General features: G+C 47.8%; 7 protein-coding genes across 8 annotated transcripts; 3 read left to right on the plus strand and 4 right to left on the minus strand.

Annotated features, from left to right (window-relative positions):
• Positions 1-1,802: 1,802 nt before the first annotated feature.
• LOC117897752 (fatty-acid amide hydrolase 2) lies at positions 1,803-3,695 on the minus strand. Its single transcript, XM_034806793.1, has one exon. The coding sequence runs from the start codon at positions 3,515-3,517 to the stop codon at positions 1,940-1,942; it is 1,578 nt and encodes a 525-aa protein (XP_034662684.1). The 5' UTR covers positions 3,518-3,695; the 3' UTR covers positions 1,803-1,939.
• An 817-nt stretch (positions 3,696-4,512) lies between these two features.
• Positions 4,513-8,860, plus strand: LOC117898771 (dihydroxyacetone phosphate acyltransferase). The gene is made up of 4 exons (XM_034808405.1): positions 4,513-4,702; positions 6,161-6,803; positions 6,863-8,145; positions 8,207-8,860. Exons 2-4 carry the CDS (start codon positions 6,176-6,178, stop codon positions 8,537-8,539), a joined length of 2,244 nt encoding a protein of 747 aa, XP_034664296.1. The 5' UTR covers positions 4,513-4,702; positions 6,161-6,175; the 3' UTR covers positions 8,540-8,860.
• A 1,022-nt stretch (positions 8,861-9,882) lies between these two features.
• LOC117898774 (putative GTP-binding protein 6) lies at positions 9,883-11,779 on the minus strand. The gene is made up of 3 exons (XM_034808407.1): positions 11,493-11,779; positions 10,543-11,434; positions 9,883-10,477 (listed from the first exon to the last, which is right to left on the minus strand). The coding sequence occupies exons 1-3, from the start codon at positions 11,756-11,758 to the stop codon at positions 10,022-10,024; spliced, it is 1,614 nt and encodes a 537-aa protein (XP_034664298.1). The 5' UTR covers positions 11,759-11,779; the 3' UTR covers positions 9,883-10,021.
• Positions 11,778-12,262, minus strand: LOC117898777 (transmembrane protein 141). The gene is made up of 2 exons (XM_034808413.1): positions 12,070-12,262; positions 11,778-11,990 (listed from the first exon to the last, which is right to left on the minus strand). The coding sequence occupies exons 1-2, from the start codon at positions 12,182-12,184 to the stop codon at positions 11,794-11,796; spliced, it is 312 nt and encodes a 103-aa protein (XP_034664304.1). The 5' UTR covers positions 12,185-12,262; the 3' UTR covers positions 11,778-11,793.
• A 534-nt stretch (positions 12,263-12,796) lies between these two features.
• On the plus strand, positions 12,797-15,043 carry LOC117898773 (zinc finger protein 436). Its single transcript, XM_034808406.1, has 3 exons — positions 12,797-12,983; positions 13,070-14,078; positions 14,144-15,043. The coding sequence occupies exons 1-3, from the start codon at positions 12,864-12,866 to the stop codon at positions 14,812-14,814; spliced, it is 1,800 nt and encodes a 599-aa protein (XP_034664297.1). The 5' UTR covers positions 12,797-12,863; the 3' UTR covers positions 14,815-15,043.
• LOC117898855 (MAU2 chromatid cohesion factor homolog) lies at positions 15,035-17,110 on the minus strand. The gene is made up of 2 exons (XM_034808531.1): positions 15,582-17,110; positions 15,035-15,520 (listed from the first exon to the last, which is right to left on the minus strand). The coding sequence occupies exons 1-2, from the start codon at positions 17,108-17,110 to the stop codon at positions 15,058-15,060; spliced, it is 1,992 nt and encodes a 663-aa protein (XP_034664422.1). The 3' UTR covers positions 15,035-15,057.
• A 647-nt stretch (positions 17,111-17,757) lies between these two features.
• On the plus strand, positions 17,758-21,150 carry LOC117898776 (serine protease inhibitor 88Ea). 2 transcript variants are annotated; one of them, XM_034808411.1, is made up of 3 exons: positions 17,758-17,870; positions 19,666-20,664; positions 20,728-21,150. In XM_034808411.1, the coding sequence occupies exons 2-3, from the start codon at positions 19,687-19,689 to the stop codon at positions 21,019-21,021; spliced, it is 1,272 nt and encodes a 423-aa protein (XP_034664302.1). In that variant the 5' UTR covers positions 17,758-17,870; positions 19,666-19,686; the 3' UTR covers positions 21,022-21,150. The 2 variants fall into 2 exon arrangements, with proteins under 2 accessions (XP_034664302.1, XP_034664303.1); XM_034808412.1 differs by lacking the exon at positions 17,758-17,870 and having other exon boundaries at positions 19,519-20,664.

The raw sequence follows: 21,150 nt of genomic DNA on the forward strand, positions 1-21,150 counted from the left end.
AAAGAGCCCAAGCTAAAGCACAAATTGGAGTTCAGTTTCGAGGTTTGGGAAATGAAAAGGTTTAAGTGTGTATGAGACATAAAAAATTGAAAATTATGTGAGTTTAAAAGAGGGGAAAACTCATCTTTAAATTTAATTTGAAGCTAACTTTTTTGATAGATTTTTAATGTGTATATTTGGATGGAACACAGTCTTTGGCGAGGCTGAAAATATACTAATTTACAGGTAAAATATGGCCCCAACGGCCTCAACAACTTTTTCCAAGATTAGTTAATAATAGTAGATTTCTGCATAAACTTGATTTAATATATTAAGCGTACAGTTTACCCTCTTCTGTGGCATTTATTTACCATTGTTTAAGCGTTATGCAAAAGCACATAACTGAAATTCTCTGACAATTCAAACACAACCCCACATGCAATCACATTTGTCGACATTTGCATATGGTGGCTCCCCCGCATTCCCCCCCCCCCAAGCCAACCACTTGCATAGTGAAAAGATAATCCCCTGCAAATATTGTGAAAATTGTACATAAAATGCAGGCAAAAACACTTGAAAGCAAAGTTATGAACCGAATGACTGTGAGCGGAGAGGCGACGACGACGACAACGAGGAGAGGATGACAAAAAAACAGCAAAAGGGCGTCGTTAATATTTCAAAAACAGAAGCACAAAACAAGACAGATAGAGACAGGGACAGAGGGAGAGGAGTGGAGACTCACACGAAACAAAAAGCAAAGCTCGGAGGACACAACAACGGTAATAGCAAGAACCGTAGTAATACTCAGACAATTGCACACGACACGCGCGCACACACTTGACTTTTGTTGGTCCATTCAAAATATTAAGGCATATTTGTCGCTTGGTCAGCAGAATTCAACCGACAGGGGACATGGGAGGACCACTGCTCACAGCTACGGCAAATTAGACAAAACGGGGCATCACATGGGGGGGAATGAGGGAGGCTGCTCCGTGTTGCACAAAATTTATGGCCATCGAATGGGGGTGGGTTGGCATGCACATTTTCCTCCTGCAAGGGAGGAGCAGCTCCACAAGGAGACCAGAAAGTTGTCAATGTGTTAAGAATGTGCGGCTGTGTGCGCGCGTGTGTGTGTGTGTGTGTGAGCAAATTAATTGTTGACAGCGCGACAACATCTTCAGGCCCCCCACCCCAGCCAACCAGGGAAGGCACTGGACAATTTTCAGGTTAAGTGTTTCCTGACATCAGCTCCATTTATCACTGCTGTGTGGGACAACAAAAGTTCAAAGAGGTCTTAGATGGTCTTATCTGACTACGAAGGGGATGGATGCTTGCCTAATCAATACCTTAAGTGGCAGACATCTTATTATAAAACCAAAACCAAGGAGGGTGAGAGGATGAATGTAGTTCAATATGTAGACACTTTTTTTATGTATTTCTAAGTTACTTGCCTGTCCTTTTTGAGTTTGAAGCATTTAATGGATTATTTTACTTAATTGGTCTTAAATATTTATCCTAAAAAAATACAAGATTTTCCAAATCAAGCAAATTGTTGGCTCAGCGATTTCTTAAATGAGCAAAAATTAAAATTTAACGGTTGGTCGCGTAAGCAGAATTTAAGTCAGTCAGTGTGGGCTGCCAGACTGCCAGAATTCGCGTCGAGTGTGCTGCCATATCAATAGAATAGTCAAACACACGGCCGCCGAAGACTTTTATCCAGATTATCGAATTTGCCGATGAAATACTGCATTTTGGATTCCAAATGCAGCTTGCCTTGATTTTTTTTTTAATGAACTCCAAGAAACTAAATAACTATTGAAAAAAGTAATAATACAATTTTATTCAATTCAATTGATTCAACAAAAATGCATTCGCGACAGTCTCAAGCAATACCCAATCACCCAAAGGGAGTACATACAATATCAATACAATATCTATAAATCCATAATCACAAATAAATTCAATTCCTTAGAGGAAACGGCGGCACCCAGCCACCAAAGGCACGCTCCAGTTCCTCAGCCACGGCCAGGCAGAGGCGGTCATTATTGGCGTTTGCCACCACTTGGATGCCCAGCGGCATGCCATTCGCATCCAGACCCATGGGCACCTGAGTGGCCGGCAGGCGGAGTACATTGAACAAGCTAAAATAAGCGAAATCATTGAATTTGACCAGCGGATAGAAGTGGAATGGCGCTGTTCGCGGTGCGCTGTGGAAGAAGAGGACTCCATCGTCGCCGAGGAGCTCGTGCAGTGCCTGCTTGCACTTCTTGGTGGCATCGCGGATCAGTTTCTCCGACTCCTTGGGCAGAACGCCATCGATTAGTCCGTAAATGGCAGCCATGCTGTAATCACTCTGTCCCAGCAGCTTCTTGAAGAGCTCCACAAAGGGATTCAGCTCGACGCCGTTGCCCAGCAATAAGTTGAAGTTGGCCGGCTCCTGGCTCATCCAGTAGCGCCACATTTTGCCGGTCAGCTTGGTATTCGGCAGATTGGCATGGCGCACATCTTTGCCGTCGTTGAGGCTCTCGAAATGCTTGCGGACTTTGTACATCACGCGTTCCGTTTCGGTGTTGATGGGATTACACTGCGGCATGCCATTGCTGGCGATGTAGAAGTAACGCAGACGCTTCAGATCCACCTTTTGGTCCAGTTTCAGCACAGACTTTAGTTCTGGCTCGAGCAGCACCTGCATTATGGGCAGCAGATCCTTGGCGGACCGTGACATGGGACCCGCACACACCATTGTCTCCTTTTCCTTGCCCGTGCGGAAGGTGCAGCCAGCCATGTTGACAGCTCCCGCGCTAGGTTTGTGACCGAAGACGCCGCAATTGAAGGCCGGTATGCGTATGGAGCCGCCAATATCCGTGCCCAGGCCAAAGCCTGTGCAGCAGGAGGCAATCAGAGCAGCCTCACCGCCGGACGAGCCACCCACCGAGCGACGCAGATCGTACGGATTGTTGGTGCAGCCGATGAGCATGTTCCTCGACTCGATCCACTTGTTCACCTCAGGCACGTTGCTTGTGGCTATGATGATGGCGCCGCTCTTCTTCATCAGTCTCACGCACTCGGCATCCTCGGCGGAGCGCTCCGTCTTCCTGGCCAGCAGACCCATGGTGTGCAGCTTGCCCGCCACCGAGGTGCTGTCCTTTGTGGTGAAGGGAACGCCCAGGAAGGGCTGCTGCCGGAAGTCCTCCTCCGTGTACTCATTATTCAGCAGCTTCGCGTCAATGCGCTTGGCCTGCTCGAGGGCCTCCTGCTGGAAGGGCCCGTCCACCACCGCATTGATGTCACGGTTAACCACCTCGATGCGCTCACAGTAGGCTTTCACAATGTCGTAACTTTTCAGCTTACGTTCGCGTATCTGCTGTGCCAGCTCGACGGCACTTTTGGTCAGCAAAACCTGTTGCTCGACGCTCGGGGGCGTTGACACACGCTTGTGCGGCCCCAGAAACCAGCCCAGGACACACTCCAGCAGTCGATCGCTCAGTATGTGAGCCAGCACAATCAGTGCATCCAAAATGCGATTCCACACCGACATGGCTGTGGTTATTGGTTTTTTAAAATTGTTTACTTTGCACTTTGTACTATGATGAACAAACCACCATTTATCGTCCAACAAATCTCCGAATCACCGCTGGACGTTGTTTTCCTTGATTTGATTTGTCTTCTTTTATTGCTGTCTTTGATAAACTCAAATATTCATGTTTTAAATTTTAAGTTGCGAAATTGGAGAGACAAATTAAGGTGTCGACGTCAGGTAAACACGTCACAAAAAATTCCAGGTGCGCAAGGTATATTACACCTGGCGGTTTTCAATCCGCCATGCTGCATTTTATTTAAAACTACTTAATATTAATAATATTCTTATTTGGAAAGCTGTCAAATTCCATCAAATTAATTAAAATTGAAAAAAATTAAGTCCGCACTGTAAAGAGCGAGGTTCATACGATAATCTATCGAAAAAACACTGATATTTGAAAAAGTAATGGCGCCGCTAAGAGTCCAGCAGATAGGAAGCATGGAGAATGTGCTTAAACTTCTGCAGAGGCTAAACCTGGATCACAACCTGATCAGGCAGTGATGTATGATGTACATATATACTTTTGTGGATTTTGTCAAAAATTAAACACACATTTTTTTAGCTGGTAACAACGTTTTGATTATACTCATGGTCATATGACACTAAAATCAAAGAAAGCTACAAAATACTTTGCTCCAGTTGGCACTTAAACTTAGTGTCATACAACCATTATCGTTGACTATCGGGACTTGTGTGCGATAGGCGGAACTCGTTCTTAAAACTGTCTTAGGCGGTGTACGCACGTGCAGGCTGATTAATTTGTTCAATTTAGTTAGTAGTTTAAAAAAAATATTTGCTGTAATCACAAAAGACAATTAAAACATATAACTTGTTACATTCCCGTTTTCAATTTCACTATTTAATTCAGCTGTGTCTTTGCGTCATTCTTTTCGCATGACATGGCCCTATCTGATCGTGCATAGACCACTAATATCGACCTGCAGCTGTTTTTCGACAACACGACGCCTCCGTCGCCGTCGCTGCCCTGCGCGTTGAAACAAATCGAACATTTCGCAAAATTGAAATTGCAAATCGATGGGCATACTTATGTGATTTAGATGTATTAAGAGTGAAACCCCAGTGAACCGTAAACAAAATTTGTGTTGCCCCAGAAACTCAGTTCGCATCGAATATATTTTTGTGGTACGTAAACGCCTACCGGCTGGACGGGCAACGACTCTTCAATGCCCTACAACCAAAATACGCTGTAATCAGCGTGAAACATTAATGGGTTATCAATTATCAGGTTGTTATCAGGTTGTGTGAATCATATTCGTAGTTTATTTGGCAATAAAAAGAGAACACCTGGCAAGAGGCCTAACAACCCGAAGAGTGTGTGTCACATACGCCACAAGTTAGTCATCAGACTCTCCTCCACTCATAGCTAAGCGGAGGGGGCCATATAAATAGAAAGTGCCTTGAAATCTCTTTGCTAAAAACAAAAAAAAAAAAAACAAAAACCAAATGCATTTGTTAAACAAATAATACATTGTTTTCCGACAAAACTGCGTTACGTGTGGCGTTTTGTGGAAACGCTCATCTTGACCAAGTAAATGTTTACATATAAAAATGCATTGTTCAAATGCATTTTACAAATATTGTTACCCCACACGAGAAATACACATTTCCGGGGGCGTACATGTGTATATAACATTTGCCCCTGCCTATTAATGCAATTTATGTGTGTGGGTTTGGGCTGTGCGAAACGCAGCAACTGTTATTTTACATCATTGCATTTCTTCCTATTGGCAGCTATAGCAGCTAGCGTGCGGGTGTGCGTGTGTGGGTGTGTGTGCGTGCTATCAGGTGTTTTCTTGGCCCTTATCTTGGTGTATATGTGCGTGTGTGTAGAAACGCGCCTCCGTGTGTCCATTTACAGCTTTTAAAGTCGTTAAAAAAGGCCTTTGTCGGCCCAGGTGCTGTTGCCGCCCGCCGCACCACCTCACCTGATGAGTGACGTTTATAGGGGGGATAACATCCACCCCACTAGATATGCGCACGTGTCGTGACACGAGACACGCAAGGAGTGGTCGCAAATCTAATGCTTGAGTGAGAGTTGAGAGTCAAAGCTGAGATTATGGCCTGATCGCATGAGGGCTTGTTGAGTCAACTTTTCAAGTAGCGGTGTCATGACCCGCATAAAATCGTATGCTTGTGTGTGTGTGTGCTAACTGTAAGCACCTTTTGAACTCGGCTTGAGTTTGAAGACGGAGTGGAGCTTGAGCAGCTGCTTAAAGTAGCTGCCTGCCTTCCCCCTACACCTTTCCATCACCTTTAACACGCACTGCCACTGCGACGACTGCCGCTGTCGTTTGCCGCTGATTGGATCGGCAGCAAGCCTTAAAAACGGGCAGATAATAATACACTTTATGGGACGGGACGAGATATCTAAGCAAACAGCGTGCCACTACGATTGTGATTACAGTGTGTGCGTGTGTGTGTGTGTATGTGTGTCATTTTGTGTCTGTTAAGTGAGACACAGACTGCTTGCTGCTCACTGCTTGACAGTTGATTCGGTAGTCGGGACGGAACCCTGCTGAATTTATTCTTCAATCGCTTGCTTGAACATCGCCCGTCTGTCTGTCTGTCTCTCTTCACCAGGTAAAGTCCAACGATATGGAAATGAACCCAGCCGCAGCGACAGCCACAGCCACAACCCCAGGCGGTGGCCCAGCCAGAAGAGAACGACGTTTCGAGGATGACGCATCCACGCCCACATCTTCAGCTTCATCTGCACCCACACCCACTCCCACACCCGCCTCCATTGCCGCCGATTACATGCGCAACTTTGAGAACATCATACAGCCAGGGAAGGAGGCGTCCATGACCAGGGAATTCAATCCGCAGGTGGCCTACGAATTCGAGCGCTATCTCAATCCGCAAAAGCTCAAGCAGCATGTCCTGGGCAGCGAAAAACTGCGCTCCATACTGGAGCACTATGCGCGCGAAACGCAACAGCCGCTGAAGAAGATGCAGCAGCAGGCCAAGGCCATTATCGATGAGATTGGGCTGGACAGGAATATGGCCATAATACGTTGGTGCGGCATTGCCATAACGGCCATTGGCCAGCGTATCTGTGATGGTTTCTATGTCAATTCGGCCAGCATGGCGAATGTGCGCAAGGATATGGGCCGGTGTCCGGTGCTGTATCTGCCGAGCCATCGCAGCTACATGGATTTCATACTGATGTCCTACATATGCTACTACTACGACATCGAGATACCTGGCATAGCAGCAGGAATGGGTTTGTTTTTGCCATGAAAGTTCAACCATTCAGTTTGATTCATTGTTGATCCTTTGCAGATTTCCATTCAATGTTTGGCATGGGCACCATGCTCAGGAAAACGGGCGCCTTCTTCATGCGTCGCAGCTTCTCCAACGATGAGCTTTACTGGGACATATTCCGGGAGTACATGTATGCCCTGGTGGCCAACTATCACATTGGTGTGGAGTTCTTCATTGAGGGCACACGCTCGAGGAACTTCAAGGCACTGGTGCCCAAGGTGGGACTGTTGTCGATGGCCCTGCTGCCGTACTTCACGGGCGAGGTGCCCGATGTGATGATTGTGCCCGTGAGCGTGGCCTATGAGCGGGTGCTCGAGGAGCAGCTGTTCGTGTACGAGCTGCTGGGCGTGCCCAAGCCGAAAGAGACAACCAAAGGCTTCTTCAAGGCGCTTAAAATTATCGACGAACGCTTTGGCAAGATGTTCCTGGACTTTGGCGACCCCATTTCGGTGCGTGAGTTCTTCGGCCATGACAGTGGGCAGCGCATGCAGCGAGCCGGCGTGGGCGGACATCTGCAGAAGCTGAATCGGCAGGAGATTGAGCTGATCAAGCAGCTGGCCAATGAGATCATCTACCAGCAACAGCGTCGCATTGTCATCAATACCTTTAACCTGCTCAGCCTCTACTATGCCAGCCAGCTGTACGCGCAACGTTCGGCCAACATCGATGAGCTGTCGCGTGGCATGCTGCACCTGAAGCGAATCTTCAATCAGCTGGGTGCGCACGTGAGCATCAAGGCGAGCAGCATCAAGGCGGACATCATTGACGCCGTGGAGATACACTCGAATATTGTGCAATTTTCGCAGGCAAGGCTACAGTTTACGCCGCTGGCGGCCAAACAGTTGGCCACACAGATCGATGTGAAGCGCATGAAGGCGCATGCCCTGTGTCCCTCAACCATGGCCGTGGCTGTGCCCATGCTGGCCCTGCAGCTGTATGTGAATCCGTGCCTTTTCTGGCTGGCCAGACCAGCCTATCTGCTGCTGGCAGCACTCAAGGAGCAGCGCAAACAGGAGCAGCAGCAGTCGAGCGGCAGCTACTCCTATGACAGCACACTGTCGGCGCTGCATTCGTATGTGAGCAGCATGGATAGCCTGTTCCAGCATGAGTTCATCATTGAATCGAATCGTGAGGCTGTAGAGTTTGAGACTCATCTGCAGCTGCTGCTCGATGAGAAGGTGCTGGAGCTGGAGGCTAGTGGCAGAATTAAGGTGCAGGATAACGAGTGCGCTCATGTCATACTGGCCGCTCTGGCGCCCTTCCTGTGTCTCTACTACCAGCTGGCTGTGACGTTGCGACAGGTGAGTGCATAAACAGAAACCAACAGAAATCCCTGATAAATACAACTCCTAATCCCTGCAGATACCTTTCGATATTGAGTTCAGCAACAAGGATCTGCTGGTGCGCGTGCAGAAACATGTGGAGCAGCTGCTGCAACAGCCTGGCGGCGCCGCACCGCATGTCCATCCGTATTGCCTGGCCCTGGACAATCTCAATATTGCCATCCAAGCGCTCATACAGCGCGGCTACCTTCTCAAGTGCCGCGACTCGGGACAGCTGCGTGTGGTTGATGCGCCCGGCAAGTGCCTGCGGGAGTTGGAGCAGCAACTGCTGGAGTACTGCCAACTGATGCCATTTGCACAGTACTCAATGGCTGCCAACCAGCAGGCGCAGTGCCACATAGCCAAGTTATAACTGGCAATGGCCAACGGCGGCATGGGCAGCGGCAACCAGCCTTCATCCTCCACAACACATTATAGTACAATTTCCATTGCTATGTTCATCCGATTCATACGTTTCATTGTCAGCCTGCTCAAGAATTGTCGCATCATTTGCATACTGTTTGTTTTTGTGATTGTGGCGCCACTCTGGCAGCTGTTCCGTTGGCTCATCGCATCATCCTTCACGCATTCCCCAACGTAGGCTTAAGATGGTCGTCCCGGGGGTTCAGGGGTTCTGATTGTTGTATGCGGCTTTAGGTCTAAGAACTTCATCGTTTCCAAGGAGTAGATCCACGATAAACGCGTCAAAAAAGGTCTTTTAAACACAAAATCGAATTTTTTAATGACGAAGATTATTTAGAATTTTTGCTGCCCCACGGATATTGCATTTTCACGTGGCACAAAATTAATTAAGATTACATTTTAGCACAAAAAAGGGAATCGAAACCCTTTTACTTGCCAAACAAAATTCGGACACACAAAAAAACAAGACTCAAAAATCAGTTAAAAAATCAATTCAATACCAAGAACTAGTTTAATATTTTTAGATATGTTTTTAAGATTTTAAATGAAAAAGTGCTATATTTTATACATAAAATAATTTCTGTTTTAAGTTGGCTTGCTTTATTTTTACATTTGCCAGCGAAAGAAATTTTAATTAAAAATAAATTTTAAAGCATAAGTTTTGTTTTGAAAATAACAATTTTAAACTGTAAATTTTAAGGCTCAACATTTTGTTTCAAAAATTCCATTTAAATAAAATAAAAGTAACGCAGACATTCAACAATATTTGCTTGCTTATAAAAAATAATTAAATTAAAACTAAGAACTGTTTTAGCCGTTGTAAATATACATTTTTAACAAAAAAGCTACAGCACATTAATATCCATATTTACATCAATTTTTCGTTGCAACAGAATCGAATTTTTATATTTTGAGGGCTAAAAATTGTTTTTTGATAGATTTAGTTTATGGGCCATTTGATTTGTGTACATCTAAAGTTAGTTTTTAATTTTGTTTGTTTATTTTGTAAGTTGGTTGAGTTTTTATTTTTAGTACCGAAATACCATATATTTTTGTCTAGTTCTACTGTGCCAATGCAAGAGTCGCGGCGGGGGGGCACTTTGTCGGATTAGCTATAGAATAATGTTGTGGTTCGATTAAAAAATAAAAAAACAAAGAAGAGTTCCTTAGAAGAGAGCACTGGGAATCCACAGAGCACAAGAGGGGGAAGGAATTCTGCAATTGTGCAATAATATACATATAAAAATATATTTATATAGTCTTATATAAAAGTTTTATTTCATGATATTTTTAGACACTTTTATTTGTATGTTTGTGGTAGCAAATTTTATATTTATAATAGAACTTAAAAGTGAACAAAACACCAATACTAACTACAACAACACTAACAATTCAATAAGAAACCAGAGCAATAATAAAGAATTTAGAAAGATCACAAGAACTGCCGCTTAAACTGGTCCAGGGTGCGCTGACTGATGACCACATGCATCATCAGGCGATTGGGATATGCCTCGTCCGCCACGGTGTCCACAACGGCGGCATTCTTATAGAGCCACGCCATTTCGGGCCCACCGCTGGGCACGCGCATCTGCAGCTTGCGTCGCCCCGTGGCGGCCAATATCTGCTCCTCTATGTCCGCCAGCAGTGGCTCCAGTCCGGTCTGGGCTCGCGCTGAGATATGATGAGCGGCAGCCTCCGCATCCACATCCGACGCTGACTGAGACACCAAATCGCATTTGTTGTAAACGTTGATGATGGGTGGCAGCTGGCTGGTGGCTGGATCACCGCCGGACACATTAAAGGCCAGGGAACGTAGCGTGGACTCCACGTGGGTGCGTTGGGCTACATGGCAGGGATGCGATAGATCCTGGACATGAACAATGACATCCTGAAAGAAGGGCAAAACATTCATTAAATTGCACACAAAGTAGAAGGAAAGTGCGAGCATCTCACCGCCAGCATGGCGTCCTCTAGGGTGGCCACAAAACACTCAAACAAACCAGTGGGCAAATCGGACATGAAGCCCACCGTGTCCATGTAGATCACCTGCAGATTGCATGGCAGCTGTCCTCCATGGGCCGTCACATCGAGCGTGGCAAAGAGTTGATTGCGAGGCTGCAGGGCATCCTCCACCGTCAGCGCCTTGATCAGGGATGTCTTTCCCGCATTCGTATAGCCAACCACTGCCACAATGGGATAGTTCTGCTGCTTGCGTTTCTGTCGCAGCAGCTGCCGCTGACGCCGCACTCTGTCCAGCTCCGCGCGCAGTTTGCGCTCGCGGGTACGCAGGATTTCCTTTTGCATATCGGTCAGCGCATAGCCCTGACGACGCGTCTGCGTCACGCTGGCATCCTTGGCCTGCGACCAAATGTACGGCAACTCGGCCATGGCCACCTGCAGACGCGCCTCGGCGGTGGTGGCATGCAAACGAAGGATTTGTATGACCACCGAATAGCGATCTATGACGGGCAGACGGAACTCTGCTTCCAGGAAACGTTTCTGTGCGAAAGAGAGCGTGCCCTTGCTGACAAACAGGCAGGTGAGATGCTTCTCCTGACGCAGATCGGCGATCAAGGCCTTCAGCTCCAGCATCTTGCCGCTGCCGAAGAGCGTCTTCCGCTCGAGACTCTCCAGCGGCACCTTGAGCGCCTTTGCCACCTGCCAATTGGGCAAGGAGTGTATCAAAGCACTGGCCTCGGCCAACTGATCCTCCGGTCGAACATCGCTGGGCATGTCCTTCCTCTTGGCGGACCACTTGACATACGGCTGAAGGATGAGCACTTGCTGGGCGCTGGCAATGTCGCGGCTAATGCGCATGGCACCGCCTGCTACCTCATCGTAGGCGCTGTGGAAGAGGACCTCAAGTAAGAGATGTGTGTGTTCTCACTCTCTTCATTACTTACCGATCATCCAGAAAGCGCATGTCAGCCTGAATCCCATTGGTTCGCTCTTCCTCCGCCTCATCCGCATCGCCCTGCTGGCCCGCCTGCATTTGCGCCTCAAAGTAGCTCTTCCGATTCTTTATGCCCTTGACGCCCTGATGCTGAGTGTACTTGAAGCGTGCATGAAAAGCTCCCACGCCAGCGGGTCGCAGCGGCACAGAAGTCCGGACCAGGTGCAGCGGAACAGCAGCCCGGGCCAGGCGCAGCAGCGGCCCAAGACTCTTCATAACTAAAGCTAAGTGGGAATTGCAAACTGCAATTGTTAAAAGGTTTCCTCCTTCAGTATCGTATGCTTATCCTCGAATGCCATCCAGGCGGCCTGGCAGGAACGGGTGCGCGAGGATGTCGCCTGATAGGAGATGCCAGTGGCCACCAACGACGCCACCAAAATGTTGTACTTGGCCGGATAGCGGATCTTCGATTGAATGATCTTCTGGGCAAAGTAGGTGCCGGAAAAGCCTGTAATTTGTAAATTATTATGCAATTGATGATCGGTTTTTCTTGGCACTGGGGCATAGGAAAATCTACTGCGACGCACCCAAGCAGAATGTGGCCAAGCCCGTGAAGAGGGAACGGGTCATGCAATCCAGGTAAGCATCGAATCCGGGATGTTTGTCGCGTTGCTGGTCCTTCAACTGTTTGATATCGTTCATAATCAACGTTGTTTTGCGTAAAAATGTGTTATTATTTATTTGCCGGCGAGGAAAAAACAGCTGGCGGGAACTGATTTTTGAAAGAGTGGCAGCGCTGCCAGTCAATAACAGCTGCAAAAAGATTAATCTTACACGAAACAATATATTTGTTCAAATTAAAATAAATCAGCATGATAGGTTAACCATTCAATTTAAAACTAAGTCTAAGATAAAGTCATTATTAATGTATGGTAATAGGGTATAAAAATGCCCATACTATACTGGTTGATGAGCAACAAATTGCCAAAACGTTACTCAGCTCCCACTCACGTAACGTTGTATGCTATTTTTGTTGGTTGACCTTTTCAGTTTTAACTTTATTTTGGAAGCATTCCAACAAGTAGAAGTCGTGAAAATCAGCCAATTTTATGGAGAATGGATTGATAAATTGGTTAAAATTATAGTTTTTGCGCTGAGTCTCCTAACTAGCTAGTAATATCAAATAGAACATCAAAATGGAGGAATATGATTTTAGATATGTTATGTTTGTAGTATATTTTGAAAATTAATAGTATATTTTGGTATATTTCTGAGGGTCTGTCGGTATATTTTATCGATGTTTCCGCGGTCACACTGCTGCTGCCAGCCGAGTGTTTATTTCTTCTTTTAATTGTTGTTTTTTCCGAAATTGTCCATTAAAATGGATGTGCAGAAGATTTGCCTGACCTGTTTGAGTCTAACAGGGCCGTTTCTATCCATTTACGATGGCGGATCAGGCAGCTGCCTGGCGGACATGCTCAAACAGTTCACCAAAACGAAGGTAAGCCGAAGACAGGCGTCCCGTCCCAGACGATAAAATAAAACCACAACAAATACTTAATCTCATTTATCTGGCATTTGTGTTAGCCGCGACCCGAGGATAATCTGCCCAAACAGGTCTGCCTGGGGTGCCTGAGCGAGATCAACCACTGCTACACGTTCAAGATCAAGTGCGAGAATTCCAGTCGAACGCTTCGCCAGCTGCTGCCAAATGCGCTGCCGGAGGAGCCCGAGTTCGGCGCCAAACCTACAGTGCAATCTGCCGAAAAGGCCGTACAGACCACCCAGCCCTCTGGGCCAACAACAGCCACTGCTGAAGTGCAGACTACAGCAACGCACAGCACAGATGCCGTGCAGAATACGAGCCTGCAGAAGTCTGAAGTGGTGCTTGAAGAGGCGGACGCGGAGGAAGAAGACGGTGAAGGGTGTGAGGAGTTTGACTACGAGCTGCCCGTAGAGGAGACTGAAAAGGAGGAAACGGACTACAAGCACGAGCCCGAGAGCCAAAAGACAACAGAATGTAGCATTGCCATATTTGAGGCTGTCGAAAGTGACACAGAGACGACTCCGGCGCCCAAATTGCAGATGAGGACACGCAAGAGTGCCGCCAAACTGTTGCTGCAGCAGCAGGAGCAGGTGAAGCAGTCACCCAAGCAGGAAATAGAAGACCCGAAGACACCAGAGCCAGAAGCAACGGCCAAGAGATCATCCACACGACGCCGCCCAGCCGAGAAACAAACAGCAGAAGTAACAGAAATTGTGGTGCCTGTGCCCAAACTGATTAAACTGAGCATCAGCAATGGCGAAATAATGGATCTAAAGTATCATTGTGATCGCTGCAATGCTGGCTTTGCGCTGGAGAAGTCCCTGATCATACATCGTCGACAGAAGGGTTGCATCAATCGCAATTATCCGTGCAACGAGTGCGATCGAGTGTTTGTCTCACCGGAGCATCTGGCGGAGCACCAGGCAACGCATGGCACATACAACTGCCAGGAGTGCGGCATGCTGTGCGACTCCAAGGAGAAGCTGGGCAAGCACATGGTGCAGGGTCACAAGAGGAATTTGCGTAATCAGTGCAGCGTTTGCAAGAAGGGTAAGGCAACCTAATCAATGCTCTCTGCATTCCATATCTGATGTAAACTCTTTATTTTTGTACAGTCTTCACCATGCTGTCCACGCTGCGAGATCACATGCGCATCCACACTGGGGAGAAGCCATTTCTGTGCAACATTTGTGGCAAGAGTTTCACACAGAATGCCAATCTGCGGCAGCACAAGCTCCGCCATTCGGACATTAAGAGCTTCAAGTGCGCCGAGTGCCCGCATTCGTTTGTGACCAAAGCAGAGCTGACCTCCCACGCACGCACCCACACGGGCGTCAAGCCGTACGAGTGTGAGGTGTGCCTGTCCAAGTTCACGACAAGCTGCTCGCTGGCCAAGCACAAGCGCAAGCATACGGGCGAGCGACCCTATGCCTGTGACCTCTGTCCCATGCGCTTCACGGCGCTGAACGTCCTCAAGAATCATCGACGCACGCACACGGGCGAGCGTCCCTACGTCTGTCCCTTCTGCTCGAAGACGTTTACGCAGCGCGGCGACTGTCAGATGCATCAGCGCACGCACCAGGAAGACAAGATCTACATATGTCCGGTGTGCAGCGAGAAGTTCAAGTCAATGCCAGAGGTGCGCACACATTTGGCCATACACGAGCCGGAGGACAAGCGCCTGATGCACTTTACGCTGCTCAGCAACAAGGAGAATGGCAATGGGGCTGCTGCCGCCCTAGACGATGAGCTCACAGAGGTGACAGATTCAACATTGATGCTGTAGGCCAGCATCCAACTAGCCGTAAGATCCACACCGATCACACCATATCCACAATTAGATCTTTAAGTACGTCTGTCCACCGTCTCGTTTCGTACACTCTCGTTTTTTCTTCCCTGTGGGAATAATTTATGACAAAAATTGTAGGAATTTTGTATAAGGAGCATCTTTTAGTCTTAAAGCTAAGTGAAAAATAAAGAGAAAGAGGGGGGCAGGAGGATCCTTAAACATAAAATTGCATTTGAAATGTTAATAGAACTGTCCGAATTGCTGCTGCTGTTGCTGCTGCCCCGCCGTCGTTTGCAGCGCTGAGGTGGTGGGTATTTCGGTGAGGATGAGCGCGCTGGCACCGCTGGTGACGGGCGGATCCCCCTGGAACCAATTGACCAGCTCGTGGTGCGCACTTTGGACACACTTGCGCTGGTCGGCTATCAGGTTCTCCGAGTATTTCACATGATTCGCATAGGCATCCTTCTCGTGCTGCGCATCCTTGGACATGCGATGCAGATCCTTGAGTATTGCCGAGCCCCACAGCTGGACGTGTATGTCGGGTATCTTGCTGGCCAGCTGCATGGCCGGCGTCACCATGTTCATGCTCTCCTTGGAGTTGCCAATGCTGAGGAACACATGAGACAGCAGCACCAGCGAGCAGCTTGTCAAACGATTCAGGTCCTCGGCATTGGCCATCTTGAGGGTCTCCCGCAGAAAGCGTCTGTGGAGAGAGAGCGAGTAGATAAAGGAAAAGTCGCACCAAACGCTCGTTCGACACTCACTTGGCCTCGTGGAAGCTGTTCTTGTGGAAGGCGTGCAGTCCCTGGACATAGTAGAAGCCGCCCATCAGCGCCTGGCTGCTGTACGTGTGCGTATTCTCCGTGGACACGGCGTCGAGTATTTGCTTGAGATCCGCATCCCGCTTCGTGCGCAGGTAGATAATGGCCAGATTGAGATTGGCAAACAGTTTCAGGTCCCGCTCCGTCGTCTCGTTCACACACACCAGAAACTGTCGTTCGGCGTGCTCGAAGAAACTCGTGGACATCGAATACAATCCAATGAGGCAGTGCAGCTGCGCCGAATGCCGCTTCAGCAGACTCCGATGCGGCACCGCAAGGCACACATCACGTGCGGCGGCAATCTCACGTATGGCCAGCTCGCGGTTGCCCATGACCATGCGACACATCACGATATGCTCGAGCAGAATCACCTTAAAGACGGACAGAATGGGCTTGTCCTCCTGCATTTTCAGTTTCTCGATTTGTGTTAAAGCTTTCTCCGTGTACTTTTGCGCCTTGTCCATGTACCCGGCCATCATGGAGTGCGAGACGGTGACGAGGTAGACGAGCACATACAGCTGCTCCTTGGGCAGCCACACGAACATTTCCAATTGATTCGCCCCAAAGATGGACTCGTCCGTGGGCCAATTGGGCGCCATTATCGTCTGGATGGACATTTGCAATTGCTTGAGGCTGGGCTTGACGGTCTTCACCTGGCCAAGGGCCAGGTAGTAGCAGACCTGCAGGACAAGGAAGAACACTTTCAGATACTCTTTCTGGTGCGGATTCGGTATGTTATTGTCGATGATTTGTCCTGCGGTGTTTAGCAGCGCCAGCACATCGTTCGTTTTGCGCTCAATCATGAGGATCATGGCGCGGGAGAGGAGAAATAGCACTTTCAGGTACGTGGCAGTCGCCTCTTCGGCGGACTCGGCGCCCACGGCCAGCAGCTCGGAGGCCAGCGAGTATTCCCGATCGCTGGCATGGATCTGTGAGAGCTGCAGCAGCAGCTTGCAGTGCCAGTAGACATTGTGCTGTGACAGCTCCACTGCCCGGCGCAGCATGGCCTTGGCCTGGTGTGAGCTCTGATCCGTTTGCAGGTGAAGTTGCGCCAAAACCGAGGCCGTGTCGAATTTCACATCGTCAAAGTTCATGAGCGGCTCGGCGATGCTCCACGCCTTCTCCAGGTGCTGGCGCGCCATGTCAATGTTCTTTGTGTACGCCATCAGGATTTGGCCCATTTGTAGATGCGTTCGCGCCTCCACCTTCGATGGCGGCGTGAAGGTGAAGAGCGCCTGCAGACACTGGATGCACTTCTTCACGTTTGGCGGCTGGGCGGTGCGAAAGTATTCGGCTAGGCCGAGCAGCGATATGTAGCAGGCGTCCTGGGACGCTGCCGCGGTGTTCGTTGTACTCATTGCTACTAATTTGCTAACAAATTCGGTTTGTTTATCGCCCCAATTTTGTTTTGTTGTCAATTTCGCGACTGCGATAGCGGTGGTTGCTCCCCAGTGTTGGCAAGCGCTGCACATAGGGATGAAACAAGCGCGTGGCGATAGTTGTGATTGGTCACAGTTTGGTATTCGGTATTTATAAAAATACTTTTTGAAACGTTGCGGTTTATTTATTTAATGTACTAACCGGGCTATGGTAACCATTTAGGGTAAACATTTTTAAAAATTGTAGCCCCTTAAATCAAAGATCGGCCCCCGTTAAGGCCAACTATAATGAGCAGAAATCACTATTGGATCAAAATCTCAGGCACCAATCAATGGAAAATCAAGTCAATCAGTGTTTAAGATCTCTTCTCAACCCAATTTTGCAGATTATAGATACAGAGAGTTAGATCGAAATATATATACACGTAGAAAACATATAAGAACATGTCAGTCTTAGTCAATTTTAATATTTAAGAACAGCTTGGTAAACAAAATTAATATTAATAAAAGAAAATAGGGTATACACATACTACCGGTTGGCAAGCCACAACCCACAATCACGCAAAGTATTCTGCTCTTTTTTTGGGATTTACCCATTAAACTTTAACATTATTTTGAAAACTAGCTAATCTTATGAAGAATGGATTGATGAATCGGATAAAATTAAAGCTTTATAGGGTTGAAGATGAGAAGGTATATTTCGGTATGTTTTAGAGGGTCTTGCAGTATATTTGATTCACGGCCACACTGCACGCCAAAAGCCGCGCTTTGGTTGCCAGCTTTTTTTCATTTTAATTCAGTTTAAACAACCAGTGGTTAAGTTTCCAAGTTTATTGCGGTACAAACGAAAAAGGTACATTGCTACACTATCAATTGGCGTGTTTCAAATCGTAGCTTTTCGTGGTCTAATTTCGCAACCTGCATATCTGTGCCTGTATGCGCGCGTATTGTACCCGTGCGTAATTGAATGTACATACATATTTTTCGCACGCAATTTAAATGAGGCAAATTGCGATATTTCTTGCGTATTTGTTATAATTTGTGTGATTTGTTTTGTGTGCTGTGCCACGCCGAGGACTTTCCCATGAGGGAGCGTTTATATTATCGTTCCATTGCTATCAGCATTGACTCTAATTGGCCTCGCATGAGATCAATCGGAGGTCAGTTTCAAGGAATCGCGCAGAATTCAATGAAGTCGATGCAAGAGCTTACTGAAACTCGCAAGAATAACCAGAAATTCAGCAATTCCTATGAAACAATTAAGCTGACAGCTCGCTCAATCGTCTTCATAAATAGATTGTTGTTCAATAATTGGGATTTTCCCAAAAACCCGTCTCGTCTGCCACTTCAACTACAAGTGGGAGGCAGATCGCTGGAGAGCTTCAACAGCGCAGGCGCACAGCACACACGCAAACAATACAAACAGTAGAAAAACCAATTACAAAATCGCCAATAACCAATACCCCGTACAGGGTCAACAATGAGCATACGCCGCGCTATTTGTCTCCCCCCGTTTATGAATCACATCACATTGTTGCGGCTCTGCAGGGCTCTGCCTGTGGCCTGCTCTGCTCTGAATCTGCAACCGGTTACTGGAAATGTTAATTTTGGGTTTTTTATTGTTAATACAAAAGCCATTTTCATTGCTTTGCTGCAGTCACGCAATCGTTAACGACATGATGTCTGCGACATCGTCATCGCTCAGCTGCTACAAAAGCTGTAGGCCTGCCTCTTGAATGACCGACTAAACGGGACAGTAGCAGCTTTGGCAGCGGCAATGTTTACGCACCACAGATTTGTGGATACGTTATTATTTTTCGAAATATTTAATATCAAACCACTGCAACTAATCATAACTCAGTAGAAAAAGATATGTTGCATTATAGTTGAAAATCATATTATAAAATATTCAATCTTCTTCCAGCCATCACCATCGTTTAGCCAGTACTTAAGCTTTTGCTCTCTCTCTCTCTCTAGTGGTCGCTCTCTCTACTTGTTGCTCTTTTATGCTCGCTTCGGTGCATGCACAAAAGCAACGGTTCATTATGTATGACAGCAAAAACAACAACCATTTAGTTGCGAATTTCCAGTGCAGGGGGGCATGGCAGATAGGTGGGGGGAACTTTCACTTTTGTACGGACTGTCTGCAGATGTTGCAATTGTCGCCGCTTCAAGATAAATAACTGTACGGTACGGTACGCAGTGGGAAAGCTTTGGCTTTGGCTTTGCAGTGAATCATCCGCGCACCTTAAGCGGTTTTAAATGACTTGTTACGCTTGAGAGCAGCAGGGCTGCCACCCGCTTTGATTTATTTGGAAAAATCCAAAATTCGACACTTATCACTCCCCATGATCTACGGCTATTCCAAGTCTAAGGTGATATGAATTTCGGTGAACTGTTTTTCGGGGGAAATACTTGTCGCTGAGATTTGTCAACTCTGCCTGAAACCTGCATAAATTAAGCCGCCTTGAGTGCTCCGCGAGTCAGTCTCTCTAATCACGTCGCCCGAATATACATAAATTGTAAGGCAAAACAAATCTGGACGTCCAGTCACGTAGGGGCAAGCAGATAACGCCCAAAGCTCTTAACATTAGACCCGCCCGCAGTTCAAGGTCACTTATTAATGGCTCTCTCACTCCCTTTTACAGGTACCAACACAGCTCCACAGAATGCAACTCCTTAGCCTGTCCCTGTTGCTGCTGCTGCCGGCCTTCCTTAGCGCCGAGCTGTGCAACGTGAAGCCCGATAATAAGTATCTGGAGAAGCGCGTGAGACTGTACCACGGACAGCAGAACTTTGCCGTATCCATGCTGGATGTGATCCGCACATCGACGCCCAACGACAACGTCTTCTTCTCGCCGTACAGCACCTACCATGCCCTGCTGCTGGCCTACTTTGGCTCCTCGGGCGAGACGGAGCAGCAGCTGAGAAGCGTCCTGAATCTGGACTGGGCCGAGTCCAAGGAAATGGTGCGCAGCGCTTACAGCATGGAGAAGCGGAACCGCGAGGCCAGGTCTAAAAAGTCGCCCCTGGAGTTCTCGTCGGCAGATCGCATGTACTTTGATCAGGAAACGCAGCTGGCCAGCTGCTTGGAGAACCGCTTCAGCGATGAAATTGTGAAGCTGGACTTCAAGGGCAAGCCCGAGGAGTCGCGCATTCAGATCAATGACTGGATAGCCGCCGAGACTCACAATCAGATCAAGGATATGCTCGCACCGGGCGACATCGATGCCCGCACCCAACTGGCGCTGGCCAATGCTGCGTACTTCAAGGGCCAGTGGGTCAGCAAGTTCCAGGTCAACAACACCGCCCAGATGCCCTTCTATACGTCCAGCGCGAACCTCTCGCTGGTGCCCATGATGCAGCAGAAGGGCACCTTCCTGCACAATGTGGATGAGCAGCTGCGCGCCCATGTCCTGCAGATGCCCTTCCGCACAACCTTTGACGAGGCCGAGGAGGATGAGGAGACTAAGTCCGACATGTCCATGGTGGTGGTGCTGCCGCCCTTCAGTAGCGGATCCCTGGAGGATGTTCTGTCCCGCCTGAATGCCACCACGCTGGAGGAGTCGCTCAACAATGCCATGCCACGTGAGATCGAGGTGTCGATACCCAAGTTTGAGTTCGAGCAGCGTCTGGAATTGGTTCCCGTAAGTCCCCACAAACACGTGTAGCTCCACATTGTACTCTAATCTCACAATTCAATCTCTTAGATACTCGCAAAAATGGGAATCACCAAGATATTCGAACCGACTGCCACATTCCATGACTTCACAGAGCAGAGCGTTTCCTTTGGTGATGCCAAGCATCTGGCCAAGATCAAGGTCGATGAGGAGGGCAGCACGGCGGCGGCTGCTACCGTTTTGGTCAGCTATCGCTCGGCCCGACCCATCGAACCCACCAAATTCGATTGCAACCATCCGTTCGTGTTCCTCATCTGGGATCACGCATCCAGGGCGATCCTCTTTACGGGCATCTATCGCGATCCCAAGACACTAAAGCAGTAAATTCGCGATCCTTCGTTTCCTTGTTATTTCCTAATTAACCCCAACCAAATTCTGTCTCGACTGTAAATGACGATGTAAACGTTTAATTACTATACTTATTTGTACGATAATAAATTATACCAATAACAA

The sequence above is a fragment of the Drosophila subobscura genome, chromosome O (genome assembly GCF_008121235.1).
Source record: "Drosophila subobscura isolate 14011-0131.10 chromosome O, UCBerk_Dsub_1.0, whole genome shotgun sequence".
Taxonomy (NCBI): domain Eukaryota; kingdom Metazoa; phylum Arthropoda; class Insecta; order Diptera; family Drosophilidae; genus Drosophila; species Drosophila subobscura.